General features: G+C 37.1%; 1 protein-coding gene across 1 annotated transcript in view; it reads left to right on the top strand.

Annotated features, from left to right (window-relative positions):
* PROS1 (protein S) overlaps window positions 1-20,785 on the top strand; it is a 96,606-nt gene that overhangs the window by 42,749 nt on the left and 33,072 nt on the right. The window contains exons 6-8 of the mRNA XM_069093935.1: window positions 4,356-4,481; window positions 9,074-9,195; window positions 13,377-13,495. Of these exons, the coding sequence (XP_068950036.1) occupies window positions 4,356-4,481; window positions 9,074-9,195; window positions 13,377-13,495 (367 nt within the window). The remainder of the gene's footprint in view (window positions 1-4,355; window positions 4,482-9,073; window positions 9,196-13,376; window positions 13,496-20,785) is intronic.

Below are 20,785 nucleotides of genomic sequence, written 5' to 3'. Positions count from 1 at the left end.
ATATATACTATTTATCTTCCTTTTTTCATTTAAATTCTAAGGTAGACTTTATATCTCTTCCTCTCTTCTGTAGTGTTTCCCTTCCCCCAAACCCCATGATTTTTTTTCCACTTTTTGTCCTTACTTATATATACTTTCCTTTAGAAGCTCTTTTGGGACGGGGAGGAGATACGTTGTCTCAGGTTTGTTTTGTCTTTGCCTGTAACAACTAGTAATTAAAATTAGCATTGACATTGTCCTTGCAATATCTCAAAATAACCTGGCTGCATGTCTCACATGTGCTTAATATGTTCTTGATATGTCCTTGTTGACTGACTCACTGTTATAGTGTCAGTTTTGGATTGTCTCTAAGTAAATTATCCTTTGTGGTGAATTATTTGTAACCTCTTGTCCTTCATGGTCCCAAATTAGTAGAGATAAACCAGAATGAGGTTGAGGATGGGAACATGGAGTTAAGCATATATGACTATATACATATGCAAGTGTGTTGGGCCATGTTTCTGCTTACTTTCCAAAGTCAAATAGAATTTATTTTTGAATAATTTTCCGTTTTGCATCATTCACATTACTGTTCTGAATGATTGTGGATAATGACAAAAATCATGCATGAATATACACATATATGTGTGTATGTATAACTACATAAAATATAAAGGTGGATAAAATGGAAGTACATCAAACACCAGAATTTTGCTGTTTTTGAAATTCCTTTTAATGTTCATTAAAAATCCTTTGGGACCACCATTAGAAATAGATTGCCATCTTAGATGTATTACTGGCCTAACCTAGGAAGATTCATTTTATATATTTATAGTTTCTGGAATTAGTCCAGAAAAAATTATAAATGTGATTGATTTTGTTACTTGGGGAATATTATTTCTAGCATTTATTCATAATGCTTTAGAAAGAAGAGTGGCCTGGAGTTTTAATTATATCTTTTACTCTCTGTGCTCTGGACAAAATTAAACACTATATCTTTTTCAGAAGAGAAAGTATAATCTTTTTTCCATAATGGTTTACATTTTTTCCTCATATGATACAAATGAGAAAAATTCACTCCGTTCTTTTCTTGTTTCATAGGCATATGTCTGGTTTTCCTCATATCTCATTATCCAGCAACTAGTTGTCATTGATGCTCATTTTCTACCTTACCTATCACATCATACAATGAATAATCCTCTAATAATCTCCTTTTAGAAAAGGGAGCAGGGAAAAACACCTATTTTTTCTTTTCATTAATTATGCAAAGACAGAAAGAACATAATTTAAAATGATTGTCTCTGTCTATGCTAAATCTAGGAAGAAGAGGAAGATGGTCACCATAGGTAATTTTTTTGTTTATTTTTTAAATTAAATTTTTTGTTTATTTTTAATTTATATCATTCATTTCCACAAGATTTCGAGTTACAAATTTTCTCCCTATTTTTCCCCTACCCACCACCCCAAAACAGAGATCCCACTGAATACCCCTTTCCCCAATCTGCTCTCTCCTATATTCTCCCCCATGTCCCTTCCGACTTTCCAGTAGTGCAAGATGGATCTCTATGCCCCAGTGCCTATATATCTTATTTCCCAGTTGCATGTAAAAAAAATAATATGTATATTTTTTAAACATTTGATTTTAAAACTTTGAATTCCAGATTCTTTCCCTTCCTCCTTCATCACCCACACTAACTGGGAAGATAAGCAATTCAATATAGGATGTACATGTGAAGCTATACAAAACATTTTCATAGTGGATATATTGAGAAAGACTGATTATATCTCCATCCAATCTCTCCCCTCACTTGTTGTATTCTCTACTTTGACACTGACCCTTTTCAAAAGTGTGTGTTTCCAACTTCCCTCCCCCCCAACCTGCCCTCCCCTCCATCATCCCCCCTCTTATCCCCTTCCCCCCTACTCTCCTGTAGGGTGAGATACTCTATTTAGTGTATGTGTCATTCCCAACCTAAGCCAAATCCAACGAGAGTAAGGTTGACTCATTCCCTTTTACCTTCCTGTTCTTCCCCTCCATTGTAACAGTTTTCCCTTGCCTCTTCTATAAGAGATAATTTATCCCATTCTGTCTCTCTCCATCTCCTCTCATCATATTCCTCTCTCACCTCTCAATTTCACCTTTTAAGTATCATCCTTTCCTGTTAAATTGGTCCTGTGCTCTCTGTCTATGTATACCTGTATACATATATACACACACGCACGTTTGTATTCATATGCCCATATACCCTCCTATATAGACATATATATGTATGTGTGTGTATATATGTATATATACACATACACATTCATATTCCCTTCAACTATTCTCATGAGTTCCATAAGTTACAATTATTGATTTTCCATGTAGGGATGTAAATAGTGCAACTTTGATAAGTTCCTTATGATTTCTTTTCCCTGTTTACCTTCTCATGCTTCTCTTGCTTCTTGTATCTGAATGTCAGATTTTCTATTCAACTCTGGTTTTTTCATCATGAATAGAATCCTCTATTCCATTGAATGACCATATATTCCCCTGAAACATGATACTCAATTTTGCTGGGTAGGTGATTCTTGGTTTTAATCCCAGCTCCTTTGACCTCCAGAATATCATATTGCAAGCCCTTCAATCCCTCATGCCAGATCTTGTGTTATCCTGATTGCATTTCCACAGTATTCAAATTGTTTCTTCCTGGCTGCTTGTAATATTCTCTCCTTGATCTGGGAACTCTGGAACCTGGCTATAATATTCCTAGGAGTTTTCTTTTTGGGATCTTTTTTAGGAGGCGATCGGTGGATTCTTTTAACCTCTATTTTGCCCACTGGTTCTAAAACATCAGGGCAATTTTCCTTGAGAATTTCTTGGAGGATGATTTCTAGGTTCTTTTTTTTGATCATGGCTTTCAGGTAGTCCAATAATTTTTAGATTATCTCTCTTGGATCTATTTTCCAGGTCAGTGGTTTTTCCAATAATTTATTTCACATTGCCTTCTATTTTTTCATTTGTTTGGATCTGTTTAATAGTATCTTGATTTCTCATAAAGTCACTAGCTTCCATTTGCTCCAATCTAATTTTTAAGGGATGATTCTCTTCAGTAAGCTTTTCAGATTCTTTTTCCATCTGGCAAATTTGGCTTTTTAAGGCATTCTTCTCCTCATTGGCTTTTTGAGTCTCTTTTGCCATTTGAGTTAGTCTATTTTTTAAGGTGTTATTTTCTTCAGTCAGGTTGTTGACTGTCTTTTCATGATTATCTTGCGTCATTCTCATTTCTCTTTCCAAATTTTCCTCCACTTCTCTTATTTAGTTTTCAAAATCTCTCTTAAGCTCTTGTATGGCCTGTAGCCAGTTCATATTTTTCTTGGAAGCTTTTGATGCAGGAGTTCTGACTTTGCTGTCTTCCTCCTGTTCCATGTTTTGTTCCTTTTTGGCTCCCAAATAGGTGTCTAAAGTTGGATTTTTGAATTTGCTTTGCTTCCTTTGCTTGCTCATGTTGTCACTCAATTACTTAACTTTTGAGCTTTTTGCTACAGTAGAACTCTGCTTCCAGAGAGGGGAGCTTTGTCCCAAATTCTTGGGGTTTTCTCAGCTGCTGGAGCTATTAGGTGGCTGCCCTCTTTGAACTCTCTACACACTCTGGCTCACTGGTCACGCACCCCAGGACCTCCACCCTAGACAATGATCCAGATCCAAGAAGGTTAAAGCAAGAGTGATTACCCTTCAGACTAGTCTCTTGGTCCCCCTACACTCTGCAGGCCAGGAGCTGTGAAGCAGTCAGGCAGAAGCTGCTGCTGTGCCTCAGCTGCTTTTTGCCAGACTGTACTTCCAGACTCTCTGTTCCCAAAGTCTGTACTGACCTCTCACTTTGTCTTTGGCATCTATGGGTTAGTAATTCTGGAAACTGTCCCAACTGCTGGTGATCTACTCTCCTGACATCCCTCTAGCCATAGCTGGTTGGGGTGCCCTGAGGCTAAAACCTTGGGCTCATGCAGGGCTGTGCTCGACTCCCAGAGCACTACAGTGGCCCCTTCCTGCTGGCCTGCTATGTTGTCTTCACTGGGAGGTTAGTTTCTCTCTGTCACTTTGTGGATTCTGTAGCCCTAAAGTTTGTTTGGAGTCAATTTTTACATGTATTGGAGGAGGTCTGATTGGGAGCCAAGGAGAAGTCCTGTTTCTACTCCACTATCTTGGATTTGCCCTCCATTAGGTAATTTTTAAATGTGTAAAATAATACCTTTAGCCCTGAATATTTTTTCCACTCTTTAAATTTAATGTAGAGTCAGGGAAGGCAGATCATTAATGCAGATTTATTTATTTAGTTCACTGGCATCTTCTAGCATGACTTTTGTTTGTAATATTTAGATTTTGGTATCATTTACAGATGTGAATGAATGTGCTTTGCCATCAAAAGTCTGTGGGACAGCCTTATGCAAGAATACTCCAGGGGACTTTGATTGTGAATGTCCCAAAGGCTACAAATATAGCCCCATGTCAATGGAATGTGAAGGTAAAGTTGTAGGGGTGGGTTATATTAATAGATTTTCTAATGATTTCATGTATATTACTGATCAAATCATCTTTTCCTGTTGAATGAGGATACAGGCTGAATCCTGTTGCAAGAGTCATTAGAACAAAATCTTTTTTTTATAACAAAAGAACATGCCCCATTTCAAGTAATAGATGCAGAACACTGTAGAACAGCACAGCAAAATGATTGGGATAGTCTTATGTAACATTCAGCCCATAGTAACATAGTATTCCAGGTCTCCCTAATATGTAAGTATCCAGAGACCACTACAGGTCCAAAGCATTTCATGGATCAGTATCTGCTCAGAATCATGGTAAATTAGTCCTTATCAGTGTCTTTAAGTTTAATAGAACAAGAAGAGGACACATTAGTTCAAGCCAAATAAACATTTAATGAAACATCATGTCAAAATAAGTGATAACAGATACCCATAGAGACAAAAGTACACTCTTCCACAATCTACTACACCACTGATTAGGGAGAGGACTCACACAGGGAATATGAATGCCCAGAAAGCCTGAAGTTATATATGTACATAGGTGTATGTATGTATGTATGTGTATATGTATGTATATGTGTGTATGCACACACCTGTATACTATAATATATACATATGTAATGTATGTGCATACGTGTGTGTATGTATGCATATATGTATGTGGAATTCTTATGACCAAGGAAGGAACATGTTTGGCTATGTAATGATAATGTAATTTTAATTTGAAGATCCATTTCTGTTGGGAAAGGTAGCAAGTACTTAGCACTTAGTAAATGATCAAGCCTCTGTTGGGGAACAGATGGTATGAACTCCTGTCTCCTGTTACTGATGTAACAGGAAGGGGTTGGCTGAAACAGGATGCTAATGCTGTGCGTATATAAGGAAAAGCCCCAGAGAGGCATAGTCAGAATTTCCTGGGACCAAAATTTGGTGGCAGAGCAGCTACAGAAGAGAGAATGGAGAACTGAGCCAGAATTTCCTGAGACCTTGTGGTGGTGGAACTTCTTCTGAACAGGAGCCCAGAGCCTGGAGCCAGTAGCCAGGAGCCCAGGTGACTGAGGAAGCATGACTGGGATGCTGAGACTTTGTCTGTTTGTGACTTGGTTGAGCCTTGAATTCCCTGGAGCAGACATTGTGAAGGATCTGACATGGTCTGTACCCTGTGAACTTCAGTGTGAAGCAGAACCTAACAAGAGAGCTGGACAAGGAACTGGGAGTTGTCTGCCATTGAACTCAGGTGACAGTCTGGTGAATCCAGGGAGAATCTGGGACCATGGAAGGGGATCCATGGAATCTGAGAACCAGTCCCAAGTCAAGATGAAAAACCTCTCCCTGGGTGCTGAGTAATGATGAAATTGTAGTTTACTAGTGACCTAGGAGTGGAGGGTTTGTGTATGGTACTTAGTAATTGATTGATGAATAAGTGACTGATTGAGTTAATCAAATTGTTCCATGAGTGAAAGACTTTGACTATTGTACTTTGAGGTGATTGTTCTTTGTTCTAAATATTGTGACCACTTTGGTGAAAACTATGTGGCCATTTTAATGATAAGCTGTTTGTGAATATAAATTGTAATATTGTGAATGCTGTACCTAGATTTTCTGTAGATGTTTTGCTTTGATTTGTTATGGAATAAATGGAGTGTTCTCTATACTGTGTAATCAGAACCTTAAAAGCTATTCACAGTAGCATTCCTCTGGAAAGCTTCTGTGCATGGCATTACAGGCTAGGGAAACTCACAAGTCTAGTGCTGCAGAGCTGGTGATGTCATTTTAATGCCCCCCTACTGGCTGTCTCCAGTGTAATATTCTCTTCTGGCACCAGATTATCTTAAGTTATTGTATGATTTTTTTCCCCATAGTAGAAAGGTTCTACCAGCCCTTTAACTAGATAGTCCAGAATCAATCTTTAGCTTTTAATGATGCAAACTGTATATCTGTACAAATATCTGTACCCAGCCAGCCAAGTAGGGAAGCCCTTTGATATGTTTAGTCTGTCTTTTGAATTCCTTCTTCCCAACTACAGCTCATTGACTCCCACTTTAGATTCTTATTTTAGTTGTAGTGTGAAGTTCCTTTATAGTTATTATTGTGTCTCTGGGTCCCAAGTCTGGATCCCTTTAAGATCATTCCAGGGATTCTTTTTTAGCAAAACTGAATAAACAATGGGTGGAACTGTAAAGAAGAAATTTCTTTCAATCCTTATAATTCCCCTTGGTTGCCATAGAAATCAACTTGGGAACAATATAAAAGAAGCCAGGTAGCCCCATTTCCTACCAGCAACATTGAAAAACTCACTATATTAATACCATCATGGACCTTAGAAATATTTTGAAAGTATCTGTGGAGCTTAAGCAAGCAAGGTGTTTTTTTTTTTTAAAGCAATCAGGGTTAAGTAACTTGCTCAAGGTTACACGGCCAGTTATTATTTCTGGGTGTGGTGCTAAGTATCTGAGCCCGGATTTGATCCAGGTCATCCCGACACTGGAACCGGTGCTCTTACTTGCTGAGCCACCTGGCCGCCGCGAGCAAGGTGTTTTTAGATTAAAATTTTACATATCAGTGTCCTAAAACATCTTGGTTATCAGGCTACTTTGACTTTTGTCAATAGATGCCTGGGAAATGATAAAAAGAGCTCCAAAGGTATGACCTAGATTGTAGTAGTCATTAATCTTGGTTTACGATGTATCTTTAGACCTTCAGTAGCTCATAGTACATCTAATTTAATGAGATTCTAATAAAAACAATCAGGTAAGACACCAAGATAACCAGGCTCTCCAAAACTGCAGTGCTCTGTTTTAAAGTCTTACCTGATTAAAAAAAAAAACTTTCTCCTGATAACAGTCTTTTCTGAAGAATGAGAGCTAGTTTGTAAATACTCATCAAGAAGTCTGGTTTCTTTTATTTTTGTAGATTGTTTATAGATAGTGTCAGAGGGGAGGGATGCAGTTGCATTCTGTAATGCCTATTATGTGAATAAAAATTAGTATTAAGTTATTCCACAGTCGATAAATTGTCAAAGGATATGAACTGGCAGTTTTCAGGTGTAGAAATTAAAGCTATGTCATATGAAAAAATGCTCTAAATCACTATTGATTAGAGAAATGAAAATTAAAACAACTCTGAGGTGCCACATCATACTTATCAGATTGACTAACATGACAAAACAGGAAAATGATGAATGTTGGAGAAGATGCGGGAAAGTTGGAACACTGATGCATTGTTGATGAAGTTGTGAAGTGATCCAACCATTCTGAAGAGCAATTTGGAACTATCCTCATAAAGCAATCAAACTGTGCATACCTTTTGGTCCAGCAATAATCACTACGAAGTTTGTATCCCAAACAGAGCACAAAAATGGGAAAAGAACCCACATATACAAAAATATTTATAGCAGCTCTTTTTGTGGTGGCCAAGAATTGGAAACTGAGGGAATGCCCAACAATTTGTGAATGACTGAACAAGTTGTGGTATATGAATGTAATGGAATAATATTGTGCTATAAGAGAAGATGAGCAGGCAGATTTCATAAAAACCTGGAAGGATTTACATGAACTGATGCTAAGTGAAGTGAACAGAGCCAGGAGGAGATTGCACACAGAAACAACATTTTCTATGACCAACTTTGATAGACAGCTCTTCTCAGAAATACAATGAACTAAGATAGTTCAAAAAGACTCATGATGGAAAATGTTATTCACGTCCAGAGAAAGAACTATGGAGTCTGAATGCAGATTGAAACATACTCTTTTCTCTCTTTTTTTCTTTCTTGTAGTTTTTCCTTTTTGTTTTGATTATTCTTTCACAACATGACTAATGTGGAAATATGTTTAACGTTATTATACATGTATAGCCTATATCAGATTGCGTGCCATCTTGGGAAGAGGAGAGTGCGGGAATGGGGAAAAATTTAGAATTCAAAATCTTACAAGAGTGAATTTTGAAATCTAAAAATAAATTAATTTTAAAAAGATTAAAAAATAATTAGTATTGATTCTCTACAGTCCTGGAGTAGAGGGGAGAAAGAAATGAGGTTGAGAATGAGAGGGAGGAGAGAAACGTTTTATCTTAAATTCTGTGTTTTTGCATTTAATATCGTATTTAAAGTCTAATGTTCATTTAAAAATTTTGAAGACATAGTATGAACCAACATAGCTTTGTTTTTAAATTTATCTTAACTATCAATGAATAATCCCATAAAAATTTCTCACATTAACATTTAGTTTTAATAAGTATTATTTTTCTTGTCCTCTTAACACAAAATTGGGAGACATCTCTGTAAGTTTAGTACTCCTAATATCCCTACATATCCATTCTGTTTTCCCTCCCTCAATTTTTCCATGGAAAAGTGAAATAAGTTTAAGAATTGTAATCTTTATTTGAAATTAATAAACAGAAGGAAAATATATTGTTATGAATCATTCTAATTCCCAGAGCCAAACATTAAAAATTTTATCTTCTACCCTCATAACCAGGATCTGATAGAAGCATTTGTTTCTATGTCATTTATTTCCAGTACTAAAACCTTGAACTGAATATTGACTTCTCAAGTATGTGTTCTCTTTTATACCAGATGTGGATGAATGTGCAGAAAACATATGTGCTCAACTTTGTGTCAATCACCCTGGGGGATATTCATGCTATTGTGATGGGAAGAAAGGATTCAGGCTTACTCAAGATCAGAAGAATTGTGAGGTAAAAATCACCAAATGCTAAATCCATACATCTCTATTGTCCTTTTTCTGAAATGGCAAAATTTCTTCCTAGAAGTTTTTCCTATACTGGGTGGTATAGTAGATAGAGTACTGGTGCCTGGAGTCAGGAAGATGTAAGTTCCAATCTGGCCTCAGACCTTTGCTATCTGTGATCCTGGGCAAGTTACTTGAGTTAATAATAGTACCTACCCCCCACGATTGTTGTGAGGATCAAATGAGATAATATTGGTAAAGTGCTTAACACAGTTCCTGGAATATAGTAGGTGCTTAACAAATGTTTGTTTCTTTCCTTCCTGAACAGCAGAGATGTGTCAGGAAAGTGGCAATATGCCCATTACAACTGCTATGCATCCAAAGTGACTTTTAGTTATGGCCTGTTTTATATAAGTTAGACTCTACATCAAGAGGATCGTCCCTAAGGCTTTGCAGCATAAGAACTTGTCCAGGGTAGTATGGAATTTTATCTCCATACTCATTGGTATAGATCCAGTAGGGAAGAGATAAAGGAGCTACAATCCAGCAAAATCACTGCAGGAACTAGAAAGATGTAAAGATCCTATTTTTTTGTGAGAGAAACATGCATCCATGAAGAGACTTCAGTGAAAACATTTCCCTGTGACTGGTATTCTTTATCAGAATTTGAACAGACTCATTCCATGTTCAACTTCAAGTGGAAACAGTTTTTGACAGTTTACTGAAAGTTTGGTGTGTCAATGTCAAGGAGGACTGTTATACTACTGCATGCATTCTGCGCTTGTTTTTATTTAGTGAGACTTGAGATTATGGTTCAGATGACTTCTTTTGGTGGTAGATTAGGTATAGGTACCAATTTTTCCTTAACTAAAGAAAATAGCAGTATATGTTTAGAGATATTATTGTAAGATTTGTATAATAACACAAATCTTAGTTAAAATAAACTCTGTTTTCCTCACACTTAAGTAAAGGTGAAATCTGGCAATATGCTGAATTGAAATTTTTTATATAGAAGACAAAGTTTATAATTCTAAAAATTAGCACCCATATAATTAGCACTTTTATTAGCATATCAGCATTTTTATACCTATATATTGCTTTCAAATAATGTGACATAATGAGCAGAGAGTTAGCTTGAGAAGCAGGAAGACCTGAGTTCAGTTCCTATGGGAAACAGTAGAAAGAGTTTTGGATTTAAGATCAAAGGACCTGGGTTTGAATGTAGGCTATGGCACTACCTGTGTAATTATAGGCTAGTCACTTATCCTCCCTGGTCCTCTGTTGCCTGATCTGGAGTTGGACTAATTGACTTCTAAGGCCTCTTTCTGCTCTAAAATCCACGCTACTATGATCTGTGATCCCACAAAACGACTGTGTGACCCTGGGCAAGTCATTTAACCTGAAAGTGCCCCTATAATTCTCTAACATATAAGTTGCAGAGCAGTTGTTGATCCACAATAGTAGAGGGCATTTCCTTACTGGGATTTCTATAACCCAAGTTAGATAATGTAGCACATACTATGCGCACACTGTGACAAACATTTTATAATGCCTCCTTATGTCATCCTCACAACAACATTGGGAGGGAGGTGCTCTACTTATTATTATCCCCATTTTACAGATGAGGAAACTGAGTCAAATAGAGGTTATGTCACCTGGGTCACATAGCTATTGCTAATGGTCTGAAGTAAGATTTGAACTCAGGCCTTCCTGACTCCAGGCTTAGTACTTTATTCACTGTACCATTTAGCTGTCCCAAATCTGGTCCCAAAGATACTCAACCACTTTAACCTAGAGAGGTAGCATGGGATACTGCCTAGAGGGCCAACCTTTAAAAATGATGATGATGAGGATGAGGATGAGGAGGATAGTGCTTACTATGTGCCAGGCACTAGGCTAAACAGTTTACAATTATTACCTCATTTTATCTTTGCAAACAACTCTGGAAGTTATGTTATGGGTTTTTTTTTTTTGGTTTGTTTTTGATTTTTGGAGGGCAATTTGCGGTTAAGTGACTTGCCCAAGGTCACATGGCTAGTTTTTGTGTTAAGTATCTGAGGCTGGATTTGAACTCAGGTCCCCTTGCCTCCAGGGTCAGTGCTCTACTTACTGTGCCACCTAGCCACCCCTGGAAGTTATGTTGTATTACCCCATTTTACAGATGAAGAAAATGAGGAACACAAAGGTTAGGTGGCCTGAGTGACATAGATGTTAATTGTCTAAGTTGGGACTTGAACTCATGCTTTCCTCTTTCCAGGCCTGGGGTTCTATCTACTATACCATTTAGCTGGGTTCAAGACCTGAACTGTTACACATCAACTAATTGTATGGCAATTGACAGCCATTCACCTCCTTATGTCTTCTAAGCAAAATTCTAAGATTGTAAAGTTGCAGATGAGTTATATATCTATATCATTGAAAAACAAAGTTTATACACAAGGAATCCCCTATGTGAATGAAATAAGTCTTGGCCTCCAAGTTTTGTCTTTACTAATATAAAACCTTCATATGTCTTAATAAATGTGTTTTTATCATCACATCACAACATTGGTTGGTTCAAGAAGAAAATATATTTTACCACTGCCATGTTCCTACAAATTTCAAATAATAACAATAAGCTAACAATCATATAATGCTATGAGGTTTGCAAAGTTCTTTACATATTCTATCTAATTTGATTTTATTAGAATTTTAGATCCTGCATTCAGAAATTTGATTGGAATCCTTTTCTGCATTCGAATTTGGTCGTCTATTTTACGTTTAGTCATTTGTATGACATTTAGCTAAAGTCCCAGGAAAGCTATGTGTCTATTTTGTTCTTTACTGTCTTCTCACTATTCTGCTTTATTGTGGCTTGCCAACATAGTGACTATTTTAGAATGTTAGTTTCAAGTGAGAAAGGAGTTGTCACTTCTTTAACTTATCTTCATATCTAAACCCAAGTAGAGTACCAGGCCCAATATGCATACATCCCAAATACTGTTGTTATACATGCCTATCCTCGACTCAATTTTGTGTTTTTTTCAGTTAGTCAATATTGATTAAGTGCCTTCTATGTGTCAGACACAGTGCTAAGTGCTGAGGACATGAAGAAAAGAGAACAACAGCCTTTATTCTCAATGAGCTTATAGTCTAATGGGTGTAACTATGTACAAATAACTAGGAAAAAATAGATATGGGATAAACTGGAGATAACCCTGAGCATTTTCATACAAATATAAGCAAAGTAAATCTATATTGACTCAAATAGCTAGCAAAACTTTTTTTTATTATTTCTGAACTGCCTCAGGTAAAGATTTTGAGTGGATCACTCATGTAATGCCTTTTGCTGATCTTAAGAATTTTATAAAACAAAACTCTATTGTATTTGGTTGGAATTCTAAAATCAAATACTGTGTCCACTTCCACAGATTTAATGCCATTTGTTAAATATTACCGGAAAGAAAGTCACAGCTCCCGTCATTTCATCAAATAAAGTTATTGTTTCAAGAACATAGTTCCACACAATGAAAATCCTTTTCTGCTCTCTTGTGATACAGGGAGGAATAATCAAGTTCAAAATAAGTTTCAGACATGAGTCTGCTCTGTCATGTGAGAGATATTATGAAATAGAGAGATATTATGAAATAGAGAGATATTATGAAATAGCACATTTATTCCAGTGTCTACTCAGTGCTTTGCTCACCATGTGACCTTTGATAACTCTTATGTTCTCTACTTCTTAAACTACTTTGGCATTGTTATCTACTTTGATGAAATAGCATGAGACAATTGACTTTTAAAACTCTTTGAGGTATACAGATTAAAAGTTTGCTTTAAATAAAAATGGTAATAAAGTAATAGATATTTCCTGGAGTTAAGGCAGTGGCAAGAGTGGGGGACAAAATGCTGGAGGTAGGTTTTTTGGGAATTGAGAAATGGGAAAGAAATGTATCTGACCCAATTAGTAGTTACAATTATTGAGAAATACTTTATTTACAAAAGGATGGTTTGTAGGGAGCTATGGATGATGAGACATAAATGGGTACGAATGCTATTACTTTATGACTCCCAAGGAGAATCTCAGCTTATTTAAATATATAATACAGGGCATACTTGCCAAAAACAAAGCCAACCCAAAGTTGTGCAACATTACATATCCATGGGGATTCTAACATATGTTTTTTTCCTTTGTTTTTTTTTTTCCAGGCTGTTCCATTGTGTCTTCCTCTGAAACTTGAAAAAAATTATGAATTACTCTATCTGGCAGAACAGTTTGTAGGAATCCCTGTTTTGTACTTAAGGTTTCGTTTGCCAGAAATCACTAGGTAAGCAGCTGATTCATTTCTAGAGGTTAGAGAACAAGGAAGGAAGAATGGAAATGTTGGATAGAGAAACATTTATTTGCATGAATTGCCAAATCAATTTGAAAAAAAATCTTGTAGAAGGGAGAATTAAATAAATTCTACGATGTATTCATATAATTAAAAATAAAAAAAAAAACTAGTTATGACTTTTAAGATAACTTTGACCTGACCTTCCCTATACCTACTTTTCTTCTAGTACTTTACCACTGCATGAATGTATATTTACCTAAGATGAATTATCTTTAAGGTAGTAAAACTTGGAGAGTAGTGTTCAGAAATAGCAGCTATGTGACACAGAGGATAGAGTGTGGGACTTGAAGTCAGAAAAATTTGAGTTAAAATACAGTCTGAGACACTTACTTGCTATGAACAAGTTGCTTAACGTCTGTTTGCCTCAGTTTCTTCAAATGTAAAATGGGAATAATAATAGTACCTAACTCCCAGAGTTGACGCAGTTATCAGTACACTTAGCAGTGCCTTACATATAGTAGGTGCTTAATAAAGGCTTGTTTCTTTCCTTCATATTATTTCCTGAGTATATGAACCTAGAACAATGATATTTTAAAGAGAAAAACCAAATTATTTACATCAACTGTGTCAATACTCTGTCAGTTCTCTCAAGGTTTATTAGGGTTTTCAGGAAATGGTTGCTCTTGTTTCTAAGTCATAATTCTAGACCAGTTGTGTCAGTGTTTTCAAAGTCATAAAAATCTCATTGCATGAAGCCATATGTGGTGACCAAAGCAGAGCTGCCATCACTCTCCTAGATGGGTTTTAGAGACTTCTTGGTCTTGCACCCCATTTCCACAGAACTTCCTGCCATAATGTAAACTACACCCACAATATCATCTTCTCATCTAATAAAGGACCACCACATCAGCTCTATAATACCATTGAATACCCAGGGAACTAGGGGCTAATGCCACCTAAAAGCCCTTTCCCAACACCTTCCCCCTTCATCAGCAGAAAAAGTGCAACTTGAGCCTCAGTCCATCTTTGGAACTGAGTTTGGAAGCTTTCTTGCCTCAGAACTTAACAGCCATTTACAGGAATGGTTCTGACTTTGCATGTGTTACTGAATCTACCTGAGGAAACAATAGTGCCTCAGCTTTTCATGTCACATCAAGTCAGCAAGTATACTTACTATGTGCTAGACAAGGTGTTAAGTGTTATGGAAACAAAGAAAGACAGAATAAAAAACAATTAAAAGCTCACATGTAACATACATTCTAATGGGAGGAACAGTATGTAATTATCTAGATAGTAGAGCACTGACCTTGAGTTAAGAAGGTCAAAGTTCAAATTTGACCTCAGATATTTACTTAGTCATATGTGTGACCCTAGATAAGTCAGTGAACCCCAGTCTACTTCATTTTCCTCACCCATAAAATGAGAATAATAACACCTACCGAGCCAAAATGATAGATGAGAAGCACAAACTTGGTGTGAGCTCCCACTCCAATCACTTCCAATACATGTAAAAAAATGACTCTAAACAAACTTTAGAGCTACAAAGCCCACAAAGTGACAGAGAGAAACAAATCTCCCTCTGAAGGAAGCCCAGCAGGCAGTCAGGAAGGGTCTATCACACTGAGGTGGGAGCTGAGTGTAGACCTGCATGAGCTGCTTGGTTCTGGCTCCAGGGTGGCCCCAATCAGTAGCAGCCAGAGCAGACTCACCAGAAGCTGTGGTGGTTTCCAGACTTCTCAACCCATAAACACCAAAGACAAAGTAAAAGGTCAGTGTGGAACTCTGTTGGAAGGGGGGGGGGATGAAAGAGCATGGTCTGTCCCCTGCCCCCAGGGCTAGAAGTGGCGGAGGTACGGCAGCCTTGCAGCCTCTGCTGCCTGGCTGCCTCAGGAGTTCCTGGCCTGCAGATCATAGGGGGACTGAGCGACCATTCAGAGGATAATTGCTCTTGCTTTAACCTGTTTGGATCTGGATCATGGTCTTGGGTGGTAGTCCTGGGGTATGTGACCAGTGAGCCAGAGTTTGTGGGGGCTGTAGAGAAACCACTCTCCTAAAAGCTCCAGCAGCTATGAAAACCCCAGGAATTTGCAACAAAACTCTCTCCATTCTAGGAGCAGAGTTCTACCATGGCAAAGAGCTCAAAAGTCAAGTATTTGGCTGGCAAGATGAGCAAGCAGAGGAAGCACAAAAAGACAATAGAACCTTTTTGGGGGACAAAAAGGATCAAGGTATGGAGTGGGAGAAAGACAGCAAAGTCAGAACTCCTGCATCAAAAGCATCCAAGAAAAATATGACTTGGTTACAAGCTATGGAGGAGCTCAAGAAGGATTTTGAAAATCAAGTAAGAGAAGTGGAGGAAAAATTGGGAAGAGTAATGAGAATGATGCAAGAAAATCATGAAAAGGGAGTCAACAGCCTGCTAAAGGAGATCCAAAAATACACTGAAGAAAATAACACCTTAAAAAATAGACTAACTCAAATGGCAAAAGAGGCCCAAAAAGCCAATGAGGAGACAAATGCCTTAAAAAGCTGAATTTGCCACATTGAAAAAGAATATCAAAAACTTAATGAAGAGAATAATTCCTTCAAAATTAGATTGAAGCAATTGGAAGCTAATGGCTTTATGAGAAGTCAAGATACTATAAAACAGATCCAAACAAATGAAAAACTAGAAAGCAATGTGAAATATCTCATTGGAAAAACCACTGCCCTGGAAAATAGATCCAGGAGAGAGAATTTAAAAATTATTGGGACTACCTGAAAGCCATGATAAAAAAATAGCCTTGAAATCATTCTTCAAGAAATTATCCAGGAAAATTGCCCTGATATTCTAGAACCAGAGGGCAAAATAGAAATGGAAAGAATTCACCAATTGCCTCTTTAAAATCCCCAAAAGAAAACTTCTCGGAGTATTATATAGTAGCCAAATTCCAGAGTTCCCAGGTCAAGGAGAAAATACTGCAAACAATCAGAAAAAGACTATTTGAGTACTGTGGAAACACAATCAGGATAACACAAGACCTAGCAGCTTCTACATTAAGGGATCATAGGGCTTGGGATATGTTATTCTGGAGGTCAAAGGAGCTAGGATTAAAACCAAGAATCACCTACCCAGCAAAACTGAATATAATGCTTCAGGGGAAAATATGGTCATTCAATGAAATAGAGCACTTTCAAGCATTCTTGATGAAAAAACCAGAGCTGAACAGAAAATTTGACTTTCAAATACAAGAAGCATGAGAAGGTAAACAGGAAAAAGAAATAATAAGGAACTTGTTAAAGTGAACTATTTACATTCCTACATGGAAAAACGGTAATTGTAACTCATTAGCCTTTTCTTAGTATCAGGATAGTTGAAGGGAATGTGTGTGTGTGTGTGTGTATGTATAGGAGGGTGAATTTGTATATAAATATATATGTGAGTGTGGGCATATGTATTTTCATGTATACATAGACAGAGGACACAGGATGAGTTGAATATGGAGGGATGATATCTAATGAAGAAAATTAAGAGGTGAGAGAGGAATTTCTTGGGAGAAGGAGAAAGGAGGAGATAGATTAGGGTAAATTCTCTCATATAAAAGAGGCAAGAGAAGATTTACAATGGAAGGGAGAGCAGGAAGGTGAAAGCGAATGGGACAACCTTATTCTCATTGAATTTGGCTTAAGGAGGGGATAACATACACACTCAATTGGGTATCTTACCCTACAGGAAAATAGGCGGGTAGAGCATAGGAGGGGTAATGATAGAAGGGAGGGCAGATTGGGGAAAAGGGTAGTGAGAAGCAAGCATTTTTGAAAAGGGATAGCATCAAAGGAGAAAATAGAATAAATGGGGGAGAGATAGGATGGAGGGAAATGTAGTCTTTCACAATATAACTACTATGGAAATGATTTAGGTAACTACACATGTACAACCTATATTGAATTGCTTATCTTTCAAGTGGGGGTAGGTGAGGAGGAAAGAAGGATAAAAATCTGTAACTCAAAGTTTTAAAAACAAATGTTGAAAAAAACTTTGATTTTTCCATGCCTCTGGGAAGTAAGATTTACAGGCAGTGGATATATATATATATATATAAACATAATAATAATATAATATATATTTATTATATATAATATAGTAATATATTGTAATTTAATAAATAATATTATATTATTATAATAACAATAAATAGTAATAATAGTAAATCCATCTTGCCCTACTAGAAAGTTAGGGGGGTGATGCGGGAGGATATAAGAGAGAACAGATTGGGAGTAGGGGTATCCAGTAGGCTTGCTACTTTGGGATGTGGGGTAGGGAAAAGATGGGGAGAAAAAATTGCAACTCAAAATCTTGTGGAAATGAATGTTGACAACTAAAAATAAATAAATAAAAATAAAAAAAATAATAATACCACCTCCCTTTCAGTATTTTGTGAGAATTAAATGAGATAACATTTGTAAAATGCTTAGCACAGTGCGTAGCATATAATAAATTCTTAACACATGCTTGTTTTTGTAAGTAGCTAAGTGGTGCAGTGAATATAGTGCTAGAATCTGGGCTTAGAAAGACATGAGTTTAAGTCCCACTTCAGACTCTTATCAGCAGTGTGATAGTGGGCACATAATTTAACCTCTCTTTGCCTCAGTTTCATCAACTATAAAATGGAGATAATAGAATCTACCTCCCAGGGTTGTTTTATGGATCAAACAAGATGTGTCAACCCCTTTGGGTTGTCCCTGACAAATAGGATGTGCTATCTAAATGCTAACTATTATGATCATCTTCTATCCATATGAAGGAGAGAAGGCCCCTTACAGAAGGGTAGATTGTAGCTAAATTATGAAGGAAGTCAGGGAAGCTACAGGACAATATTGATCATCCCAGACATGGGGGATAGTCATTGCACAGGCACAGAGATAGGAGTAAATAATATGCAAGAAAACCAGTGTAATCTTGGAGAGCAAGAAGACTAGAAAGGTCAGGAAGGGCTCAGTTATGAAAAGTCTTAAACATAAAAAAGGAATTTCTCTTTGATACTGAAGGTAATGCCTTAGGGAAATCACCTTGGCTGCTAAATACAGCATGAATTGGAGTGAGGAGAAACTTAAGGCAAGGAGAGCATTTGAAAGGCTATTGTAATAGTCTAATGAGACAAGATGAAGGCCTAAACTTGGTTTATAGCTTTATGATTTAAGAGAAGGGGAAGTGTATACAAGATGTCGTGAGGGTAGAAATGAAAGTATTGGCTATGAGAAGTGATTGAGAATAAGGAGTAGAGGGTGACATATAGTTTCTAAGTCTGGGTGACTATGAGAATGTTGGTACCCTTGACAGTAATTAAGAAATTCATAAGTAGAGAGGGATTGGGGAAAAATTAATGAGTTCTGTTTTAGATATGTTGAGTTTGAGATGCCCAACAACCTGGTGGTGGTGGTGGTGGTGCTGGTATGTGTGTTTCTGCTTATGTATATATGTATAAATATAAGCCCATAAAATCTGGGCATTTTTGTCAGACTGTAAAACATCTAATCAAAAATCTGTCTTTACCTCATTCTTTTCTCTATTTCCTCTCTCTGTTTCTCTCTGTGTTTTGCTGTCTGTCTTCTTCTGCCTATCTTTACTGCTTGCTATGTCTGTCTCTGCTTCTTTCTGTCATCTCTGACTATCTTTGTCTGTCCTTCTAATCTCTCCGTCTCACTCTCTGCGTCTCTGTTTTTCTTCACTCCTCCTCACCCAATTCATTCCAACCAGACTGAACCATTAACTGTTTCCCAAACCATATGTGCAAGCTCTCTCCCAAGTCTAAAGCACATTTTTTACTCATTGGAGATATTCAGAATCCCTGTCTTCTTTCAAGGATCAGCTCAGATGTTTCTTCCATGAAGCTTTCCCTGATCCTTTTCCTGAATGTTCATCCCTAGTTAACACTCTACCTCCTTGAATTACTTTGAATTTACCATTCACTTCTCTGTACATATTAGGCCAAGTAGAATGTAAGCTCCTAGAGAGCACAAACTGTTTTGTTTATATTTTTTTGTAGGACCATATATTGTGTCTTTAGAGCTAGAAGCTGGACCTTAGAGATCATCTAGTTCAACTGAAGTCCAGAAAGCTTAAATTATTTAGCTAAGTGTACACAGCTAAAAAGTGACAGAATTAGCATTTACAACCCAGCTCCTTACCCTAAATTCAGCATTTTCTACAGTAGGTGCTTAATTATTGAATTGAATTTTGTTTTCCTCTTCCAAATACTGTGATATGCCTTTTCTTACATGTTTTTCTTACAGGGCACAATGGTACCTGCAGTATCATCGTGGGGGAGAAAATATTTTTTCCTGTTGTCAAAATAGTAGAAAAATTCACTACTGAAATATTCTTTTGGGGGTATTACTTTTGATAATTCATGATGATTTGATCATCTGTTTGTGGGTCTGAGTTCACTGAGGAAACATTTTCCTTCTATTTCTTTTTTTTGTCAAGTGGCTCACTTCCATTCTTAAGAAAAAAATCTTCCTTTCCTTTCCCTTCCATGTTGTACACATTCGTTCTCCAACCATCAGTACAGAATGCCTGAGAAGTGATTAACTGCCCTCCTTTTGATAGATCAGGATTTTGATGATTTCCAGAGACACATTAAATGGAATAGAATCCTTTGAACTATCAATTTAGTATCATTTTGCAAAGCACAAGAAAATGAACTTCTGGAAGAATTTGAGTGCACACAGTTTTGGTTTTTGACCAGACACTACTCCAGCTTAGAAAAATGTTTAAAGGGTTATGAAACAATCACAATTTGCCATTTGCCAAGCAAAATGATTTTTTTTAAAAAATTGTATAGTTCACATATAAATACTGCCATGTTGTTAGCTGGCCAGCTTGCCAATCTCTGCACACTTCTGGACTTTTAAAAAACTATTTTTGTGCAGTGTTAATGTTGAAAAGGATACCAAGTACAAATATCTTATAGTATTGGAGAGGAATATCCCTTTATTCTCACTTGAACCCTTTTCTTTTTTTTTTTTTTAAAGCAATCGGGGTTAAGTAACTTGCTCAAGGTTACACGGCCAGTTATTTCTGGATGTGGTGCCAAGTGTCTGAGCCCGGATTTGATCCCCAGGTCATCCCGACACTGGAGCCAGTGCTCTTACTCGCTGAGCCACCTGGCCTCCCCTAAGCAATTGGGGTTAAGTAACTTGCTCAAGGTTATACAGCCAGGTGTTTCTGGGTGGGTGCTACGTGTCTGAGCCCGGATTCGATTCCCAGGTCATCCCGACACTGGAGCCGATGCTCTTACT

The sequence above is a fragment of the Petaurus breviceps genome, unplaced genomic scaffold (genome assembly GCF_028583685.1).
Source record: "Petaurus breviceps papuanus isolate PSGF00001 unplaced genomic scaffold, PetGlider_PUasm1.0 213, whole genome shotgun sequence".
Lineage (NCBI taxonomy): Eukaryota > Metazoa > Chordata > Mammalia > Diprotodontia > Petauridae > Petaurus > Petaurus breviceps.
This window is presented reverse-complemented; position numbering and strand designations above follow the sequence as displayed.